The 23,009-nt window shown below is 33.7% G+C and overlaps 1 protein-coding gene across 2 annotated transcripts in view; it reads right to left on the reverse strand.

The window, feature by feature from the left end:
* PRKD1 (protein kinase D1) overlaps window positions 1–21,844 on the reverse strand; it is a 181,023-nt gene extending 159,179 nt beyond the window's left edge. For both annotated transcript variants that reach the window (XM_044665050.1, XM_044665051.1), the window contains exon 1: window positions 21,712–21,844. In XM_044665050.1, the coding sequence (XP_044520985.1) occupies window positions 21,712–21,826 (115 nt within the window). In that variant the 5' untranslated portion in view covers window positions 21,827–21,844. The remainder of the gene's footprint in view (window positions 1–21,711) is intronic.
* Window positions 21,845–23,009: the final 1,165 nt, after the last annotated feature.

Below are 23,009 nucleotides of genomic sequence, written 5' to 3' on the forward strand. Positions count from 1 at the left end.
CATGAGATCGGTGACTCCCCAAGGAGTGAATCCTGGGATTTGATGTATGACATATATTACTGACGACTTCCTTAACTTTTCTTTGCCACTTAGTTCACTCTATACCCTGTTTCTTTATGTGTTCTCCAGGTTTATGGGCTCTTAAACTTAATACCTACTTATTATCTCCCAATAAAAATCATTTATACTTCTAATGAGGACTAAGCACATGACATCAAAGAAAATAATACATTTGACTTTATTTAAAAAAAAATTTTCAAATGGTTGTGTGTGTATATAAGGCAAACAGTCATATTGCATCAGATTACTAGAATCCTCTTTATGTTACAGATATTTGGCAAAGAAACTGTGATTTTAGAGAGAGTACTATTTTCTCACTAGAGAAATATAGTGAAATCCATTATGTTGTTAAAATATACATTTTCCCCTTTGAATGAAGGCACATATGGCATACTTAACAAATGTCTGAAGATGGTCAAAAATGCTAAAAAGGAAATTGATATACAGGAGGGAATAATCACATCCTAAAAAGATGTTGGCAGAATGAAAAAACAAAGTAAATTTAGTAAGATGAAAGTAAATAGGAAAAAAAATTTTAATTCATCACACTCAGGTTAATACAAAGAAATTTGACAAAAGTGGAAAAAAGCCAATATGGAACATTGCATGAAATGCCAAATTTTTTTCTATGCATTTATTTACTTTGCAAATTTTTTTCTTTTAATTTTAATAAATAATTGTTTAATATATAGAAAGGCTCTAGAAAGAGGGCATAGGAATATGGGGAAATTTGGTGAAGCAAAAACAAAATAGAGAGAAAATTTATTTGTAAAATACTAATTTCACAAGTATGTGGCTAAATAATATTTAATATGAAAAAGAAAAAAAGCTAGAAGTTTTAGCTGGATGAAAATTCCATATTATTCAACAGTTTAACATGGCTGCTATCAAAAGTAAACATGCTCTTAGGCCATGGTACTCAAATTAAGATATTTATAAGTTATGTGATACTCTGCTCAGATCAGATCACATGGTGAATATTCTGCTTCTCCATAGAAGAAAGAATTGGGGGTTGAGAAGGAATGAGTAAAGAGATAAGGAGTAGGACTTAGTACAGTAGGATATTAAGAAATTTAGGATTCCTAATAGAGAAAAAGATAATTTAGGGAAACTTAACTATATTACTCAAATATTTGATGAGTTTTTCCATAAGAATGTAAGATTTATTCACATGGCAAAAATCTGTACAGTAGCTGAAAATTATGACATCATTTTCTATTTAATATAAGAAATAAATTGCAAACAACTGGGGCTTTGCAAAATCTTTTGGGTTGCCTCAGTCATGAGTCATTGTAATGGGTCAATAGGTTTTCATGTAGATTCTGGATAGCCATTTTTTGCAGTTGTTAAAAGAGAACTTTCACCTCAATTTTGTTTTGGACTAAATTACGTGTAAAACCCCTTTAGAACTCTAAAGTTCCATGATTCCAGGCAAAAGTTTTTGTTTTTGTTGTTCAGTCGTTTCAGTCATGTCTAGTGACTCTTCGTGACCTCAGTTTGGGTTTTCTTGGCAAAGATATGAGAGTAGTTTGCCAATTCCTTCTCCAGTTCATTTTACAAATGAGGAAACCGAGTTAAACAGGGTTAAGTAACTTCCCCAGTCACACAGATACTAAGTGTCTGAGGACATATTTGAATTGAGATCTTCCTGACTCCAGATCTAATTTGTTTCTTCTTGGATTCTAAAGTTATCACCATTGATGTATAGTAACGGTTAATTTCTGGCCATCCAATGTCCTGAATAAACCTCCAGGAATACTAACATAATAAAAGAAGGGGAAAAATTATTTCTATTTGTAGGGTTTTTCCCCCCAATTAAATCATTCTTTTTTGGTTGCTCTCTATCAGAATCATGAAAGTTGCTTCTATTTTTTAAGATTTAAAACAGCTGCATTTCTAAATTTGGCAGGCTCTAAAAAGATTGTATACAGTCTGCATGTCAAAAACAAATAAACTACATGCCATCTAACAAAATGAGTGAGCCGGGTAGTCTATATCATTACTTATTTATTGAATGGAAGTGATCTTGTGAGCTACCAAACAAGCCACTTCAAATTGAGATAAGTGGCATCTTTCCAAATGGAGTCCAATTGTACTCTGCCAATGTCCATGCACATTTCAAATGGCCTTTTAGAAGCTTCAATTCATGTGGTTGCTGTTCACATTTCTTTTACATTTCATTTCCTATTTGGAAGTTACATATAAGTTTTACTCCAGTACTGCCATCTTTAATTCATTGGTTTCTTCCTCTGGACTTTCCTGTCATAGATTAGACAGACAGACAAAAAGACAGAGAGATAGAGATAGGAGAAAGAAAAGAGAAACAGACATAGTAGATGATGAATATATGTATAAATAGGATAAGTGATAGATAAGTACACATATACCTATTTGTGTATACTTACCTATTTTATATAGCTTATCTCATATGTATTATATATTCTTTACTTGGGTCTAGACCCATGAATTCACTGGTGAAGGGAACTGCCCTTCATAAGATAAGAAAACTATCAATGCAGATTAGCAACTCTTATGTAAATTATTACCTTAATGAGTTGCCAGGAGCCCCAGGGTGATCAAAGCTTATATGAGACTGACTCATGAATTGAACCCAAGTCTTCATAATTCTGAGAATATCCAGTAACTCCCTGCTATTTTCACTATTTTCAATTGAATATGCCATATAAAAATTTTTATATACTTCAGCAGAACAGAATTGGGATCCTATAAAGGTGAGTGAATCCTCCAAAGGTGAAGATTGCAAACCAGTCTTGCCTTCTCATTCTGTATGCATCTTCTTCATGTTCCCTTTATAAATTCTGAACAAGGGATCAATTCAATGTTCTCAAGGTCTTTCTCTCAGTCTTCTAACATTCCATGTATACCAGCGCAATGCTTGGATTGTCTATTTCTTATCCCAAACTATTGTTACATAAATATGCTACTTTCTCTTCCAGTCATGTATTTTAGAATTTTTATTTGTTATCATGCATCTTCTGAATTTTTTCCTGTTACTTCTTTAGCTGATTTTCTATCCTATTCCTACCAATATTCATTTAGCAATATTGTGTTGTTATAAATTATAGACCACAACAATTTCCAAAGAATAAAGACTTTGGGTAATCCAGAGAAAAACTGAGAAGCATGTTGGATGGAAGTAGGATGCTAAATGACTATGTTAATATATTTGTAAATATGCATTAGTAATTATTAAATTTACATAGTGAGTACAAAAAAGTTTCTATAATATATATGTGCATATGTAAAGCTTGCACATATTTTGATGCATATACATGGCCATTTGCATGTGTGTATATAAAGAATTTATAATCCTAGAATATAAATTAGTGGATTAGTGGAACAAAATGGAAAAGCAAGAAATAAAGGCAATTGGAAAGATTAGCCTAGAGTTTGATAAGCCCTAAAACATATATTGGGAGAAATACTCTACTTGACAAGAACTTCCAGGAAAATCAGAAATTTAGAAGACATTAGGTGTTAAGACCAACATGTTATTCTATATAATACAATATGCTTTGAATGGACATGTACATTGACTATAAAATTCTTACAATAAAATTAAAGAATAGAAGGAAGTACTTTTCACAAAATATGATTAGAAAATTCTTTTCAAAATATGGTAGAATAGGAGATCAAAACTGATACCATAGATCATCTAGTTACATAAAATGAAAGTGCTTTTGCAAGAACAAAATAAAGGTATTAAATAAAGTATAGAGAAAAAACTTTGTATAACATGTTAAAATAGGTCTGAAAGAATGCCTACCTATACATCTATCTGTATGTATAAGTATAGACAAATACAAATAAGACCAAAAATCTTTCCTAATAAATAAATGTCCAAAGATGAAAGCAGTTTTAAAATGAAGAATTATCAGTTATATCTACAACTGCATAAAAATCTGAAAAACAAAACAACTTTCAGGTTTCACCATCATCTCATAACCTGATAATAGACAAAAATGGCAAAAAAAAAATTGAAGTAGTGTTGGAAAGACTATAAGAAGGCAGACACATATGTGGTATAGTTTTAATCAAATATGATGTGTGTAAAACATCTTGCGAATCTTAAAGTGCTATATAAATGTTAGCTGTTACTATTCTTACTCTACCTTAGCTCAACCATCCCAGAAAAAAAATCTAAAATTATTCAAGAAGTGATCAAACTGTTCAAAACCTTTGATTCAGAAAACTGAGTACATATCCCAAACAAAGTTGAAGAAAATAAAAGGTCCAGTAATAAAAAAAAAAATACTGATTAAGTGATTACTATTGGTATGGGCACTGTGCTAAGCACTGGGGCCAAAAAAAGAAGCAAAAGAAAATCTCTAAACTCAAGGAGATTACAATCTAGTGGCAGGGAATATGCTATATATAGGGAACCAAAAGGCATCATGTAGTTTTAACTTTTTGTAGCTTAATGCTTATGGCTTTAAAATAGGATGAAGATTTTTAGGATACTGTATAATAATAGACTTATTGTACATTTTGGAGTAACAAGCAACTTAAAAAAAGAGAGGGGGGGTAAGGCTACCAGTTAGCTGGAAATTAATTAAACATACTATAGAATATATTAATATAACAATATAATAGTGAGTGAAGGAATTTGGATAAACAAATGAAAATTGTATTAAACCAATAAGTAAAAAAAATAGAATATACACAATGACTTCAACAGTGTGAACAGAAATATCAATAAAAGAAAGACAAAACTAAGAGTCTGTTTCTTAAAAACTCCCCAATAAACAGAAACTATCCTCGAGTATAAATGAAACATTTTTCTCCTCTACAAAGAAAGTTGGGGAACTACAAAGGCAGAATTAGAATGTAACTAGATAGAGTTACTCAATAGGTTGTTTCTGATTAATTTGCTGCTGTCCTTTTGAGGAAGGATTCAAATCTAAGAGAGAAAGAAGTACAATAAGAAATGATTGATGCAAAAGAAAAAAGTCATCATAAAAATGTTTTGAAATGGACTCAAAGTATGTATAAATATATTTGTATTTATTTATATTTATATGTAGTAGAAGTTTACTGACAGACACTAGAATAAATTACCAAAGAAATGATATAGTATTTTCTAGAAGTTTTCAAAAACATAAATTTATCTCTAATGAGTTGCAATGTGGAATCAGAGAATACCCTGGATACAGAGGCAGGAAATCTTAGATTTAACGTCTCTAACACCTAAGTTATGTGATTCTGGGCAAGTTAACTTAGCTTTTCTGTTTCTCAGCTTCCTCATCTATAAAATGAGGGAATTGGAGTCAATAACCTCTAAGGTCTCTAAATCTATAATTTGATGACTCTATAAATAAATATGTACATTATAGTATATATTTTATATATGTGTGTGCATATACACATGTACATGTATCATAAAAGTACTATATATAATATATATTACTCTAAAGTAATGAGATTGGATTTTAAATGAATACCTAAATTCATAAATATCCAAATGAGTGTTGCTCCATTTTTAATAAAACTTATTTTAAAAATCCTACTCTAATTCATCTGCCCAAACCTGGTAAAACAACTTTCTTTGGAGGCAATATGGATCAATCAGAAGGGACAGCTGGTGGCTCAATAGATATAGCACAAGGCCTGCAGTTGAGAGGACTTAGGTTCAAATCTGACCTCAAATACTTCCTAACTATGTGATCCTGGAGAAGTCAACCTACCCGAACTGCCTAGCCCATATCACTTTTATGCCTTGGTATATTGATTCTATGACAGAAAATAAGGGTTATTTTTTAAAAAAGATTAATGGGAGCTTCCCAACTGATTCATAAGTGAGTTTATGGGGAACAAGCCAATCTTTGAGAATTTCTTTTTTAGAAGACTTCTTTGTGAATTAGTTGAAGACTTACAACAACACATTCATTTGAATATCCTTAGTCAATGACGCATTTTTTTTCCATTTTAGAGTGAACTTAATTTTTTCAAACAGGTAAAATATACACTCCTTAATGAGAGGAATTTAATTTCATTTTGTCTTTTTAATAAGGCTGATTCTAGTACTTAGAACAGAGGAGATGCTTGATGTTTGTTTACTGGATAAGATTAAATAATTCGTAACAAGGTGAGCCATCACTCTCAATATTATTTGGGGTCAGAAATGAACTATGATTGAAAGCTATCAAGACTAATTTTCTTCTGTAGCTTATCAAAAGAAAAAAGAGGACAGTTTCCAAAAGGCTTAATTGAGAGGTGCAACATTGGAAAAACATATAATCACATAAAGGAAAAACTTTAATGGCCCTATGTTCATTAATATGGGTAAAAATAAAAGTGATACTATTTTAAGGTCAAATCTCATGCATGTGGGTCATGTTCAAAGGAAGATGATCATGAGCAATGAGTAAGGTCACCTCTCATTTCTTCTTCCAGGGGTAACCAATTTTTCAGAATCTCCTGAATTATTTGACCAAAGCAACAATATGTAATATTTCAGCATTTGAGAATGTCATACTTTTATTCTCAGAAGTAAATATAAGACATTTGGGGTCAAAAAGGAATAATAGAGAACACAAAAGAGACTTCTGACAATCAGTACTAAATACCGCTATTCTATTTCTGTTCTCTTGCAATGCCACTCACCATAACCCATCAGCCTCATTTAGAGAGATAATACACAAGAAGAAAGTAAGGGAGAGAAATAATCTGATTTCTGCTCTCATTAACATAAGGAAAAACTAAGCCCTTTGGTTTGTAACTTGCTGTAAGGATTGTAGGATAATTTTGGTAAAGTTCATAACTTTTATGTTTTTTCCTGAAAACCACAAATAACTAAATTAAAGAGAGATTTAAGGAGATTATTTTTAAATATTCCTGGAGCCCAAGGGTCAACTTCTATGGTTCTTATCCATTGGCTCTGACTCACAAAACTATTCTCACAGATGGGTAAAATTGTGGGAATGTAGTGAGGTCGAAGTGAGAGAAATAAGTCTAATTGTCCTCCAAAGCCCTAAAAATGAAAGCCAAAGTCTCGCATCTTAGTTCCAATCTGTGCTTCCTGCACATTTTACTGTATTTGTGTTTTAGTTGGTCAATCTATCAATAAACACTTATTATGTGATTCCTTCGTGTCAGGCAATGGACTAAAAGGCAAAAGATTCTCAGAGTCCAAAGTCTATGGGAGGTCAGGGTAGAGAAAACATGTAAATAACTTTGCAAACTACAAGTTATCTACATAATATGTTGTAGATAATTAATAAAGGAAAGGAACTAGAATTAAGGAAGATAAGAAAAGCTTCTCATAAATATAGCCTTTTAGATGGGACCTAAAGGAGCCAGGGAATTCAAGAGGGTAACTAAGTGGCACGATGGATAGAGTACTGAGCTTGGCATCAGGAAGATCAGATCCATATTCCTGAATTCACATATGGCCTCAGACACACGTACTATATGACCTTGGGCAAGTCACTTAATCCTGTTTATTTCATTTTTCTCACTTATAAAATGAGTTAGAGAAAGAAATGTTAAATCACTCCAGTATCTTTGCTAAGAAAATCCTAAAAGGGGTCATAAAGAGTAGGATGTGATTGAAAAAAAAAACTCAACAACAAAAATAAAAGTGAAACAAGCAGCTGAGAGAGCGTTTCAGGAAAAGGTAGCAGCCAGTTAAAGTGCTCAGAAGTCTAAAGATGGAGTGTATTGGGCAAAGAAATAACAAGGAAGCCAGAGTTGCTGGATCACAGTGTTTAGACTGAGTCATAAGTTATAAGACTAGAAAGGCAGGAGAAGATCAGTTTATGAATACCAGGTAGAATATTTCTCATTTGATTCTGGAGGTAATAAGGAGCTGCTACTGGAGCTGACTGATGATATAACCAGGTTTGTGCTAGAGGAATATTAATTTGACAGCTAAATGGCAGATGGACTGGAATGGGGAGAAACACAAGGCAGGGAGAGTAACCAACAGGCTATCATAATAGACCAGGTGAGAAGTAATAAGGACCTGGACCAAAATGGTAGCTGTGTCAGAGGTAAGCAGGATCGATATACAAGAAAAATGCCTCGGCATGTCTTGGAAACAAATTGGATATGAGGAGTAAGAGAGCGAAGAGTTGATGATGACACTGAGGTCCTGAGTCTGGGAGACATGAAGATGATGGCAGTTCCATTGACAGCGAGAGAGAACTTTGGAAGTGGAGAAGTTTTGGGGAAAAATATAATGAGTTTAGTTTTGGATTTATCTAGAGCACATCCAGTTTGAGATGTCTCAAAAGCAGTTGGAGATCCGAATCTGAAATTTAGGAGATAGCTTAGGGCTGGATACTTAGATCTGAGAATCATTAGGATAGAGATAGTCATCGAAAGAGAGAAGAATGTTGTTTGTCTGAAGAATCTAAGAACTGAGATTACCCTTTGGTTTAATTCAGAAGCAGCTGGTGGTCTGACATAGTGTTGTTAACAGAAGATCTCCAGATGAGCTATTTTCAACTTCTAACAAAAACAATCAAGTCTTAGTCCTGTTTCATGAGCACAAGAAGTTCTGTAATAGAAGCACTCTGTTCAGCTAACTAACTCTAACCTTCATGGGCATAAATAACACTGTCTCACTGTATTTTTTTCAAATCCTTACCTTCCATCTTAGAATAAATACTGTGTATTGGTTCTAAGGCAGAAGACCCCATAAGGGCTAGGCAATAGGGTTAAGTGACTTGCCCAGGGTCACACAGCTAGGAAGTGTCTGAGGCCAGATATGAACCTAGGACCTCCCATCTCTAGGCCTGGTTCTCAATCCACTGAGCCACCCAGCTGCCGCCTCCTTCATGCTGTCTTTTTTGACAAAGGAAAGCCAGAAAAATACACAAAAAAAAAGTTGCGTCTAGAATTGGAAAAATAGGTTTGAATCCCTGGTCTACTACTTAAATTTACCTAACTTTGAACATCAACCTTTTTCTTCTCTCTGGGCCTACATTTCCTCATCTGTAAATTAAGTTCGATACAGGTTGTGCTTCCATGGTCAGAGTTCATTCTCTCTCTAATTCTCACTCATAGGACCCCTTTCTTCTTTCAAGGCTCAGGTTCATGTGCCACATCTCCTACAGGAAACCTTTCCTGATTCCCTTTGTTGTTAGTGGCTTCCTCCTCCTCTAAGGATCATGTACATTTAACTCTCCTATTTCCATAGAGATTAACCATTAGAATGTAAGATGCTTGAAGGCAAGACCTGGAGGTGACACAGTATAGTCAGTTAATAAGCACACATTGAGCTCTTACTATATGGCAGGAGTTGTGTTAAGAGCTGAGGATGCAAAGAAGGCAAAAAAGTGTGGAAAGAGCACTGACTCTGAAGTCTGAGCATTTGGATTCAAATTCTATCTCTGTCGTTTACTATTTGGGTGAATTTGAGCAAACTGTTTAATCTTCCCAGGTCTCAATTTCCTTATCTTTAAAATGAGGTAATGAGAAATAGGCAGACCGAGTTATTTTCATAATTCTCTATGTATGAGCCTTTCCCAAGCTTAATTTTTGTTATTGTTGTACCTTTGTAGCCTGATGCTTAGCAGAGTGTCTTATACCTGGAACATTGTATAAAAAATGTTTTTGGATTAAATGAGAATGATGCTAGGTAAGTTTCCAGTTCTTTAAATGTATGCTCTTTGTGATAAAATGATGATAACAATGATCAGTAGTATTTATATACCATTTTAAGGTCCAAAACAGAGCTTTGTAAATTATTGAATCATTTTATCCTCATAATCCCCCCTTGGGAGGAAGTTGCTATTATTATCCTCATTGTACAAATGCTTGAAACTGAGGCAGCCAAAGGGTGTAGGGGTCTTGCTCAGTCACACAGCTTTGTCTGAGGCCATGTTTGAACTCAATTTTTCCTGTTTCTGAGCCCAGTACTTTATTTGCTGTGCCACTAAGCTGTCTCAATTATTCAGATTATTCATATTTAGGGAGGACATTAACCAATACCTTTTTATAAAGCTATACATTTTCCATGGGGTGAAGAAGGGAAGGTGCTTAAAGTAAATAGAAATTAGTTTTTTAAATATATAATACACATTTTGAGTATGATTTTGAAAGAAACTGGAACATTAGTGGAAAGTTAGTTAAAGGATTACTCAAGGGTTTAGAAAAGGCACAATCTAAGAATTACAACAAAAAGGGAATTGAATTTTTATATGGCTTTTAAAAACCATAGTTTTAATTCACATGAGAAATACTATGAAAACCACAAGGAAAACATACCAGTAAGAAATCAAAAATTAAAATAAGTTTTGGGAAATATAGTGACTTTTTTAAAAAGTTAAATAATATAACTCTTTCTTTAGTATGTATGTGCTTGAAAGGGGAAGGAAAGAGAAGGAAAGGAAAAGACAAAGACAGATAAAGAGAAGAGAGGAAAGCAAAAAGAACAGAGAGATTGGGGGGAAAGTTCAGAAAGGAGATTTGCAGTAATAATCTGGGCTATGATATTAGGGAATGTGGTCTTTTCTGAATATCAGCAATACTCAGACATCATATCAGGGACAGATGGCAAACCTACTCCACACAAAGAAAGAACTATGAAACAATGAGTAAGAAAACCTGAAGCAAACCACAATCCCATTCCTCTTGCTAAAAGCATAAAAATGAGAAAAGGTGGGAAATCTAATGAAGATGTTTTCCATCATGTATGCCCTTTTATATAAAAAAACAATGTGGGATAAAAAATTGCAAACATGTTTACTTGGAAGATATGGATGGAAAGAGAATTATTATTAGCAATAATAAAAAGGAAATGCTAAAAGCCATACCTAACATAAACCATAAGACTTGGGGAAAAATAACTTTGACCTATAATTTTGCATTCAAAATTTCCACTGTTAGAAAGTACCTACACCAACCATATATTTACCATTGGCCAGACATTACCATAAGTCATCATTAGGCAGACAAGTGGTTAGGCTCAAATGAAAAGAAATACTTGTACAGATTCACTCTTGAGAGGAAAATCTATAAAGTCACAAATACCCAGAGAATTAAAACTAACATGTTTGGAAGATATCCATATTAACGCCATAAAGGGAAGAAGGAAAGATGAATAAATGCATGAATGAATGAACGCATAAAAACATTGCTTAAAAGTTTACAAAGTAATAATAATCATGATACTAAATTCTAGTAGAAATATGAAAGCAAAACAGTCCTTGTCCTAAAGGAATTTACATTAATAAAATTACATAATACACAGGAGACAACAGTCAACTAGCATGTATTAAGCATCTACTATATTTTGAGATACTACATATGCTACAATCTATAAGGGAATGGTGGCCAGAGAAAATTTTTTTTAGTTTGGGATAGTGAGTAAGAAGCACAGAGGATTCAATTGCCATGACCTTTCCTGTTCGAATAATACAGGCATGATTCCTGAGATAAATATTCTCATACATTTAGAGCTCGAAGAGAATTCAGACATCGTTTAGGTCAAACTTTTCATTTCTTTGATTTTTCATGTAAAAAAATTCAGAGGGTGAGAAATGGCAGAAAAGATATCAAGGAGATGATCAAGAAAGGAATGGCAGCTATACTAGGATCAGATACATCTTAAGGAGTTCAGAAGAGCATGGCCCCAATGGACTGGTCCAAAACTAAATGAATTAAGTCATCCAGGTAGCCAAGTGGTTGAGAGAAGCTCCAAAAGGATGAAAAGCAAGGCAATGGCCAATGTGGAAGGTTGGATAGGATGTAAAGCATCATCTGTGGTCAGCTAGATTAAACAAGCATTCCTGCAGATTTATCTATTCTGATCAAATAAAATATAAAAGGAGTTTCCTATGCCACCTACAAAGCTGATCTCATATATGTAATAAATGTTGAGAACCTGCACAAGTTCCCCTCAGAAATGAGGAACAATGAGCAAATCACTTTAATTTCTCTGAAATTAATCTCACTTTTCTCTTTTGTAAAATGAGGTTAAACTAGAAGGCCTCTCTCTATTTAAACTTTCATCTATGAATTTACAATACTTTACATTTTTCTAGAGAATTGTTAGCATATCTGTTTTCCTGCCACTCTAACAGGCATTGAATTTTAGTAGTGGAAAATATGTTTCTGTGCTCTAAACTTTAGTGATTACAAATATATGATTTTAATTTTGGTCAAAATGCTAAAACTATTTGAGGTTTACTAGTTCCTTACTTAGCTGAAAAACTGCAATTTGGTTTTTAAATTTCATGGTAATCACAGTGAAGGCTTTCTGCCTATCTTTCCTACCTGACTGAAAATATGCATGTAGATCTTAATAACAAATTGATGCTTTAATGAAAGAAATAAGACTGAGAATGAAATATAGAAAGTTTTTCCCTTTCACTTTTTTCTATTCTTTTCCTTTTTCTTTCTTTTGTTTTTTTCAAATACTATCAAAGGAAAATTGAATCATGAGACCTGATAAGGTAAGCTTTGTTAGGCAACTTGAGAATGCTAGATTTCATAAATGGCTTTTTCATCACTGTTTAGGCAAATCAGATTATCTGAAAAGCAACATATTTCATAGCATTTCTTATAATACTATGACTCCATAGAAAACACTCTATTACCCAGTGATTATCCAGAGAATGATATTATCTGATACTCCTATCTTCTTTTTCTTCCAAAGCTGATTAACATTTGTACAGCTCAGTTTTCACCATTAATGTGCAAGAGGATTGAGCTAATCTAAGAACATCTTAACTGGTTACCCTTATGACATGGTTCAGTCACGTTCCCATTTTTATGGAATAAGCACATTTATTTAGGTCACTTAGCTGGGAAAAGAGGAATAATATGATGAAATCAGAGTAAGAACATTCAAAGCTGATCAGTCCTCATTTTTTTTTATCTGTTTTCCCTGCCACAGAGAAACAAAAATTGCTAATAAGGACGTGAAACACAAGGAAAATATTCATTTAGAGCAGGGGTTGGCAACCTTTATGGCCTTGAGAGCCACAAACGCCACATTTTTTAAAATGTAATTTTGTGAGAGCCATACAGTGCTCACAGTGTGCACTCCTGTAACAGCGCCTGAAAAAAAAATTGACTTTATGGCTCCTGCAGAAAAGGGCCAGATATGGATCAAGAGCCATACGTTGCCGACCCCTGATTTAGAGCTTCAAAGGAACTCCGAAGAGCCAACTGAGAAAAAAGAAGTTTAATTATTTGCCTGGGGTCACACAAGTAATTATGGGCACGGTCCAGGAATGAAATCATATTCTAGGACCACAAATTCAGAGTTCTTTCTATACCTTAATGTCCTTGATAAGTTCAAGTCATCAAACTGAGATCAACTCTATTGTGAATGTCAAAAGAATTTATGGTTTTAATTCCTGAGCCATTACAACTGATCTTCAAAAGACTAAAGAGAATGGGAGAGGTCTATAGGACTCAAGAATGAGAAATATTATCCAGAGTTTAAAAATAAGAAAACAGTCATCTTTATTGGCCTTCAAGTTTGATTTTTTTGGGCAAAATTCTATATGATAAGAAATGTATATAGAATGGCAAGACTCAAAGAAAATTTATCAATATGTTTGGATGGAAAATTAGAAAGAGGTCTCTAGTATAATTGCCTAGGGATATGTGCTTGACCATGAGCTTTGTAACATTTATATCTGGTACTTGGGGGTAAAGAAATGGTGACAAAATGAGCAGATGACATAAAGCTACTATTAGGAAGGGCTAACAAATAAGACAGAAGAGCCAGGATCCAGAAAGATAGAAGAAATTGAGACATTGGGCTAAATAATAACCTAAGGAGAAATCTGATATGGATGAATGTAAATAAAGTCTTAAACTTGGTTCCAAAACCAATGCCAGGAGTAAAAGATGAGAAAGATGTGGTTTGCAAATAATATATCTTAATAAGAGCTGGGGATTTTGGTGTACCTACAAGTTCAAAATAATATATCCATGTGATACAGCAATCAAAAAAGATTAATGTTATCTTAGGCTGCATTTAAAAAAGGCATTATCTAAGATAGGAAAGACAATAAGAGATTGAAGAATGATAGTTTAAATCTTGGCTCTACAATTGTAATATTTGTGCAATATTTCACAAGTTATTTTCCTAACTGGACCTCCCTCAGCTGGAACATGAATGGGTTGGATTAAATGATTTCTAAATTTTCATTCAGCTCTGAATTTATGATCTGGTAATCCTACACACAAGAAACTATAGAGAAACAAAAGAAGAAAAAAGATTACTACTAAGAGTAACAACTTCATGCTTAGAAGTTTTGCTTTCATACCATTTTCAATTTCTCTCCTCTGTCTGGGGAGGGAAAAAGAGGGAATACACATTCAGGTAACACTTACTTTGTATAAGGTACTGTGCTAAGTTAATTTTAGAAGTATTATCTCATTTTACAACAGTCTTTTGAGGTAGGCACTATTTATTATTCCCATTTTTCAGATGAGGACAGGCAAATAGAGGTTGTGACTTGCTCAGGATCACACAAGTTGATAAATGTCTGAGGCTGAATTTTACTTCAGATCTTCCTGACTCCAGGCCCAGTGCTCTATCCACCTTGCTACTAGCTAACTTAGTGTTGAGGCGGTGATATAAATCCTGAGCCAATCTTAACACCATTTTAGATAAATCCCATGGTCCCTATTTTTGCTACACTGTGTTAATTACATCTGTCCTTGGGCTCCCTAGTGAAGAGAACAATTTCAATCTCTATTTCCTACTCACTCCAGAGTAAAAGCAATAATATTCCTTTTAAATAATAAAGCTTAAATGATCAAATAAAACATTTACCATTCAACATTCAAAGCCTTATGAGTATTTTGATTTTTCTCCATAAATCTAACCTATCAAGTACAATAAGCAATTCATCCCTAGCTTTCTGAAAGTCTATTTCATGATGCTATTCTTTTTTTTTAACTTTTGAAAAGTAAAGCAAAAACAAAAATAGAAAACTAGCCAGGAAGGGTCAGGTTAGCCTCTGAATTCCTATTTTTCCAAATAGTAAATAAATAAGACTGAATAAATGTCAAACCTCTGAAGGAAATTCAATAAGAGAAAAGAACTCCTGATTTCTGCTAGAGAAGGCATCTGGCATTACTAAAAGTGAATCCTTCTAGATTTGATGATAGATATTATTGCTATAATCCTATGAGAAATGTTCTAGCTCATAAGTGATGTTAAATGAAACCAGTTCCCCTTTTTCTGGTCAAATAATATAGGAAAATGCATTTAGAAAAGAAGAAAAGGCATAAAAATATTAGTGATAAAATTTCACAATAAAGATACAGGCAGTAACCTTAGGGAAAAAATCATCTAAAGTTTGCATTAAGAGATTAGGAGGGCAGCTGGGTAGCTCAGTGGATTGAGAGACAGACCTAGAGATAGGAGATCCTAGGTTCAAATCTGGCCTCAGACACTTCCCAGCTGTGTGACCCTGGGCAAGTCACTTGACCCCCATTGCCCACCCTTACCACTGTTCCACCAAGGAGCCAATACACAGAAGTTAAGGGTTAAAGAAAAATTTTAAAAAAAGAAATTAGGAAAGATTTAAACAAAAATATTATTAAAAAACAACAACAAATTCCTCTAGAGGAATTCCAGAAATTTAGTTTTATAAACATGTTTTGCATTTACTCTGATTTAAGGTACTATGGAATCTATCCCATCTAAAAGGTGTAAATTACTTCTCATTGTCAAGACTATAATGTTTGGTAAATAGGACTTAAATAGAGTTTAAAGAATAACTGAAGCTGGAATGATTCATTACGGGAAATGTTCTCTGTTTAAATGATCATTATCCCTATTTTATTCAATGGCAGCCCGATCTTTGAGAGTCCATCAATAAATATTGCAGTCTTATTGATGAACATAGGACTCTAGAATGAGATAAGAAAGAATAATATTTGACTCCTGAGCTGCTGAAACATGAAATCTAATTGAAAACAATGTGAAATATCATTATGAAAAGCTAAAAACAAAGCAATGGTACTATTAATAGCTAATACATATATCTAATACATATTAGATGCAGCTAGGTAGTGCAATGGACAGAGTGCTGTTTCTAGAGTCTGGAAGATTCAAGTTTAAATCAGTCCCCATACACTAACTAGCCTGTAACCCTGGGAAAGTCACTTAACTTCTGCCTCAGTTTTCTCCTCCATAAAATGGAAATAACAGAAGTACCTGAACTCCTAGGATTGTTGGGAAAATTCAATGAGATAATTTTGAGGCAGTTAGCACAGTATCTGACACATAGTAAATGTTAGTTTTATTATTATCAAAATTATTATTTTATATCACATTCAATTTTATTTTAAAATCTTTGTATATACTATTATCTCATGTGGCCCTCATAGCAGCCTTCTAAGGTATGTCATTTAATAGATTATGAAACTAGGTGTAGGTGTCAAAGAGTCCAAATTATTTCCCCATCTTCACATAATTAGCAAATATCTATTTTTTCAGGATTCCAACTCAGGTCTTTACTTTACTTTCTAGAACTATATCCACTAAGTCACACTGTTATAATAATAATATTTATATCATACTTTATATGCATTTCTAAAATGCATATAAAGTGTTGTACAATGAAAAAGAAAATGAGTTCTATGGTGAGGAGAAAGCACCTAGTTTCTATTTTCTCACAGAGAAAGCAGGTGAGGTCACCTCTTGAAAGGATGTATGGAGTAAGATCAGGGGTGTAGAGGACTTTTTAAAAAAAGAGAAAAGATTCAGAATAACCAATATAGGGAGTGTGAAATACTGTGCAACAGTAAGGGTCCAGTTAGTTTTAGATTATTTAAATATTTATTAAAACTAGTTAGCACATCAGGCCTAGAGACAGGAGGTCCTAGGTTCAAACCTGGCCTCAGCCACTTCCCAGCTGTGTGACCCTGGGCAAGTCACTTGACCCCCATTGCCCACCCTTACTACTCTTCCACCTATGAGACAATACACCGAAGTACAAGGGTTTAAAAAAAAACTAGTTAGCACAGCTGCAAAAATCAAAGATTTGGAGAGACTGAAAATTGCCTGGAGTTACATAGCCAAGTACATGATGAGGCTGGCACTCCATTTAAGATCTTCTTGGCCCAAGTCTAGTGTTTGCTCCCCTTGGACCAAGAAAGACTTCATGAAGGAAAGAAGACAAGCGCTTCCATGAAAGACAGCAGATTTGGCAGGAGAACTAGGAAAGTACAGTATCACAGAAACTAATAGTAAAAATATTGTGGTTGAACACTGAGATGACAAAGAGAGATAGATCCAGTGGGATAAGGATTGAGAAAAAGTCACTTGATTTGACAAGAAGCAAACCACTCATTGATAACGTTCAAAAGAGTAGTATCAATAAAATAATGGAGATGGACATCAAAATTTCAAATTTTAAGAATAGCGAAATGGGAAATAGAGGCAACAGGTACATAGTTCTCATTTGAAAAGTTCACCAATAAAGGAATGGAGAGACTGTTGGAAGTCTACCATAATAAATACTGGAACTAATATGTTTCAAAATAATGTTTAATGACTCTCATTTCTGCCATTCTTTTAGTCCACCTTTCTCATTTACATCGCAGAGATTTCACAAATATTTCAATGAAGCATTTCTAAGTAGGTAAGAGGTTCATGGAGGGGTTCTGTTAGAAAAAAAAATGGGACAAACTCAATTTTATCAGATTTTTGTGTAATCATACTGTGTATGAGAACGAATCTGGAGAAGGCAAAAACTGTGATGTCAACCCCCACAGTAAAGGATCAGTTCTCAAAGGAAATGGGCTATCAAAAAAGTTGACTGTCAAACCATTCTTTATTTTCTCTTAAAAGTGTTGGGTCAGAAGCTGATATTGAAATCAATAGTAACCTTGGTGAGTTCCGGAACATCCTCACAGGTTTAGGTCAAGCTGAGAACTCACAGGTCATGTAGTCTAACCCTCCCTTCTTTTGACAGATGAGGAATTTGGGGAAAGAAAAGTTAGATTATTGCCTAAGGTCATGCAAAGCCAAGACTTAAACTTGGGTCATTTGACTCTAATCCCAGAACTTTTTTCCACCAGGAGATTAAAAAGGCATACCTGTACTGCCCTTTATGAATTCAAGTCATAAGGCAAGGATGAAATATATCCTTGAGTAGTGACAAAATTGGCATATGTGATTGTTGAGCTATTGTTAGAGATATGTGAATGTGTAGAGAGAACAGGAAAGGTACTGAAGGACTGGAAAGGACAAAAGTTGCTTTCATTTTTTTTGTCTTAAATGGGAAGAGGGTGAGGTGACTTCAAAATTGTAGATCAGTGGTGCTGATTGTAAGAATAAAAGACAGTCTGGGACCAGAGTCCCAAGAATGGTCCAGAAGTGAAACAGAAATAACATTTAAAATGAGAAGGTCCCGTAAAGATGAACTAAATGAACTTTCCAAGATAAAGGAATTGAAGTCCAAAGAAGTAATCTGCCAAAAGTTACAGAGATAGTAGCTAGGTGACACAGTGGATAGTGTGTTGGGCCTCGAGTCAGGATTTTCCTGTTTAAATCTGACCTCAGACACTTACCACTTATGTGAACCTGGGCAAGTTAATTTAACCCTGTTTGCCTCAGTTTCTTCCTTTGTCATATAAGATATAAAAGGAAATGGCAAAGACTCCAATCTTTGCTGAGAAAATTTGAAATATTGTCATGAAGTATCAGACATGACTGAAATGACTTAACGACAAAAAAAATAGAGATAATAAAAGAAAGAATTGGACTCAAACCCAAGACTTTTGATATTAGAGCCATTTCACTTTCCATTGTACCAGGAAACTTGAAAGTTTGTGTTGCTAAGCATTGGTATTGTGTTTTTTTTTAATTTATGAGTGGTTAAGCATCATTATAGATCAAAGGCACCAAGGGAAAATGAAGACTGTTCAACAAATTTAGGAGAATGTGGCCAAAACATTTTTGTGGAAGAGGCTCAAATAAATTTTACTAAAATATATCAAATATTTTGAAACTGACTTTCATTTTGGTTTTAAAAATGGTTATATCAATAATATGGAAATAGGTCTTAATCAATGACACATGTAAAACCCAGTGGAATTGCATGTCAGCTATGAGAGGTAGGAAGGGAGGGAAAGAACATGAATCTTGTAACCATGGAAAAATATTCTAAATTAAATAAATAAAAATTTCCCAAAAAATTGGCAAGAAAAAATGTGCAATGATCAATAACAAAATCTTTTTTCAAGAACAAGATAATGTATTTTCTATGCACAGAAAATGTTGTAGTAGATGGCACTAATTGTCTGAAAGAATGTAAAATAGTGTTAAACATTAATAACCATTAATTTTAAAGTTGTTTAAGATTAATAAATATCCTTAAAAATCATCAAATTCCATTTGGAAATAATTTTCAATGGGTTTGTAGAAAGATAGGAGGATGGATATACTATTGATAACTATGAAATGTTCCAACTACTCTGCGAAACAACATGGAATTATAATAATAAAGTGGCTAAAAACCTCATATACCTTGACTACATGATTAGGGATATAACCCAAGATGTCAGTGTTAAAAAAAAAGTCCCCTGTCCCACCCCAATCAAAATAATAATAATAATAATAATAATAATAGTGCATCATGTAGCAGTCAAAAAAATGGAAACAAAGAGTATATCCCACCTTTTGGAGAATGCTAAACAAGTTGTAGTACAAGGACAACGTGAAATATTATCATATTATTTAAAAAAACTAGATATAATAAATTCAGAGAACTAGGAGGGTTATAAGAACTAATTTTAAAGTGAAGTATGTATAATAAAGGCAATGGTATATGGAATCACTATAACATGTCAGTAAAAAGAATAATAGAAACAAATTTAAAATGCACCCTAATATTACAGTGACCAAGGTGAGCCCTCAAAAAGATATAATAGAAGGCACTTCTTTCAACTCCTTTGAAGATATGGACAGCTTTCAGGTATGTAACATAGTTTATAATGTCAAGCTTTGCTAATTTGTTGTTGATTTTGCTGAAATTTTTTTTGTTTTTATTCTTTCTTATGATAATGACTAGGAGAAGAAGCAGAGAGGTACATCCTAGGAAATATAAACAATGTAAATATGTAAAAGTGAAATAGAATTTTATTTTGAAAAATTCCCATTACTCACATAGAGAAGTATAAGTTGAGGGAAAATTAAAAAAAAAAAACAAACACCTACTTGTCTAAATTATTCCTTTATTTTTAGTGAAAATCATTTTTAAGAATTGTTACCAGCAAAGTGGCAGACACCACTGTTATAAAAGTCCTAACTTCTGGTACTATTGTCCTTAATTTTCTCTGTATCTATAGGCTGAGATCATCTGACCGTTTCTTATCCTATGTGGATACTAAGTATAAAAAAAATGATAAATATTCCAGATACAGTTTAACTTAGATATGCTCTAGGTGTGTTTCATATTGTTAAATAAGTTCACTTTGGTCTGATGCCTTCCCTACTCAACAGTCTCAAGTACCATTCCATTACCTACAGATCAAAAGTCTTTTGTATTGCATTAAATCTCTTCTGAACCTGCACATTTCTGATTTTTCTATTCTTCTTGGACTTTACAACCCTCCATACATTCTTTGAGCCAGCTATACCTGGCTTACTTGCTGCTCCTAGAACAAGATGCTAAATCTTTCAACTTTATGCTTCCCCACCCACCTAGTTACACTCTTCTATGTCAAAAATGTTCTGTTTTTACTTATGCTTCTTAGAATCTGTAACTTCTTTCAAAACTCAGCTCAAATACCACTTTTTACTCTTCCATTCCTCACAAAATCCTTCCCCTCCTAAGGTGACCTTCCATTTGCTCTGAATGTATTTTGTATATTCCTATATAGGTACACTATAAAATATAAGTTAATTAAGAGTAGAAGTAGTTTTTGCATTTCTTTGCATTCCCAGTGTTTAAGCATACTGCTTGGCACATACTAAATCTTTAATAAAAGCTTGTTGATTGACTTCTCTGCCTCAAGCTTAATTCCTCTTTCTTTCATTGCTGATCTTTTAGCTGCTCTTGTTTTGGACAATGGCAAATCTATTGACTTCCTTGCCTCTGCTTTGGACTTTTGCTATTTCTTACTCATGGTAAGCAAATGACATCTTGTTTCCCTGTTTAGATTTCTTGGTCCTCAAATATCTAGTTGGTATGTGATAATGGCATCTTCCAGGTTCTATTCTGGCCCCAGCTCCTTTCTTAACCAGATAGGTCTTGCTATAATCCATGTTCTCATATGGTCAATATATTTGCCCCTTTAAATTTGTTTTTGCTCACCATGTACAGAGGATCTTTACCTTTATGCTCCTGGGATTAAGCCTAACATTCACTCTGATATTGCTTTATGTGGTATTTATCTTTTTTAAGAGTTGGAAATTACACTTTAAATTCTTGTCAAATATTTGAATTTATTAGCTGGATAGGGTTTTTGGAAGCCATTTGGATCTATTTCACTTGTGTATTTTTATCTCCAATACTTAATTGGTGAAATTGGTGAAATGAAGCAAGGGGTTTAAAAATGTATCCCACCCCCCCCCCATTCATTCATTCATTCATTTAAAAAATAGTCCCAGGGATGTTAGATAGCGACTCTTGGAGCATAAAATCCAAGGGACTCTCAATTAAGAAACATGAACATAACCAAAGAGTGAAATGCTGACTTTACCTGATAAGACAACTTCAATAAGATCTCCTTCTTGGATGTCACTGGCGGTCTTGACCAGTTGAAGAATGTTTTCAGAGGTAGGGTCATGACGAAAAAGCAGGATTTTATCATACATTCCATAGAAACCACATTCAGGAAACTGTGAACACAAAGGGCAAAAATATTTTATGTCATTATGTAGTCTATATTTTAAAAGAAATCTAGTTACATTGATATCACAGTATAAATGCAAGGTAATATCCCATGAAAACTAAAAAAGAATCAGAAACCTAGTAATGTATTGCACAAAGTAGGTGCTTTATTTAACACTCACCTCACACATCCACTCTTTTGCTAAATCTTATTATTCCTACTTTAATGACATAAGTATCTATCTATCTGTATTTATACATACCATTTGTCCCTCCCCCCCTCAGTTACCTCCTTAGTTCAGTTCCTCAAAACCCCTCATATAAAAATTGCAATATCACCTTTGGATTATTCTCCCTGTTGCAAGGTTCTTCCAACCAACTCCAATCCACTCAGGTAAAAATGATTTTCCTAAAATACCAACATGAACATGTCATATCCCCTTACTTGATAAGTTTCATTGGCTTGGCATTATCTCAGAGATCAGGTATAAATTCCTCTGTTGGACATTTAACAGATATTAGGTAGTATTTTACAGAGAACTTTGAGGTTTGCAAAGATCTTTACCTATATTACCTCATTTGATTCTCAACAATATTGTGAGGTAGGTGCTTTTATTACATTCATTTTTGATGTTCAGTTGTTTCAGCTATGTCTGACTCTTTATGATCCCATTTTGGAGTTTTCTTGGCAAAATGCTAGTGTGAATTACTATTTCCTTCTTCCAGCTCACTTTGCAAATGAGGAACTAAGGCAAACAAGGTTAAGTGACTTGCCCAGGGTCATCCAGCTAGTACTTGTCTGAGATCAGATTTGAATTCAGGAAAATGAATCTTTTTAACTCCAGAGCTAGTTTTCTAACTACTGCACCCCGTAGCTGAGTCTGACAGTGGTTAAGTTACTTGACTAGCAACTAATAAGTGTTTGAGAAGATTCAAACTCATCTTATTTACTCCATATCCAGCACTTTTTCCACTGTGTAGATAACATAGTTATCCATAATGTTTTTCATCACTTGACTCCTTCCTACTTTTCCAGTATCCTTACAATAATACCCTCCACTCACTCAGAAATCTAGTAACACTTACTCCCTTGCTTTTCTGCATATATAGTAGTACATATATTTTGTGTTTGGATTTTTGTACTGGTTTTCTTCCATTCCTAAAATG

The sequence above is a fragment of the Gracilinanus agilis genome, chromosome 2, assembly GCF_016433145.1.
Source record: "Gracilinanus agilis isolate LMUSP501 chromosome 2, AgileGrace, whole genome shotgun sequence".
NCBI classification, from domain to species: Eukaryota; Metazoa; Chordata; class Mammalia; order Didelphimorphia; family Didelphidae; genus Gracilinanus; species Gracilinanus agilis.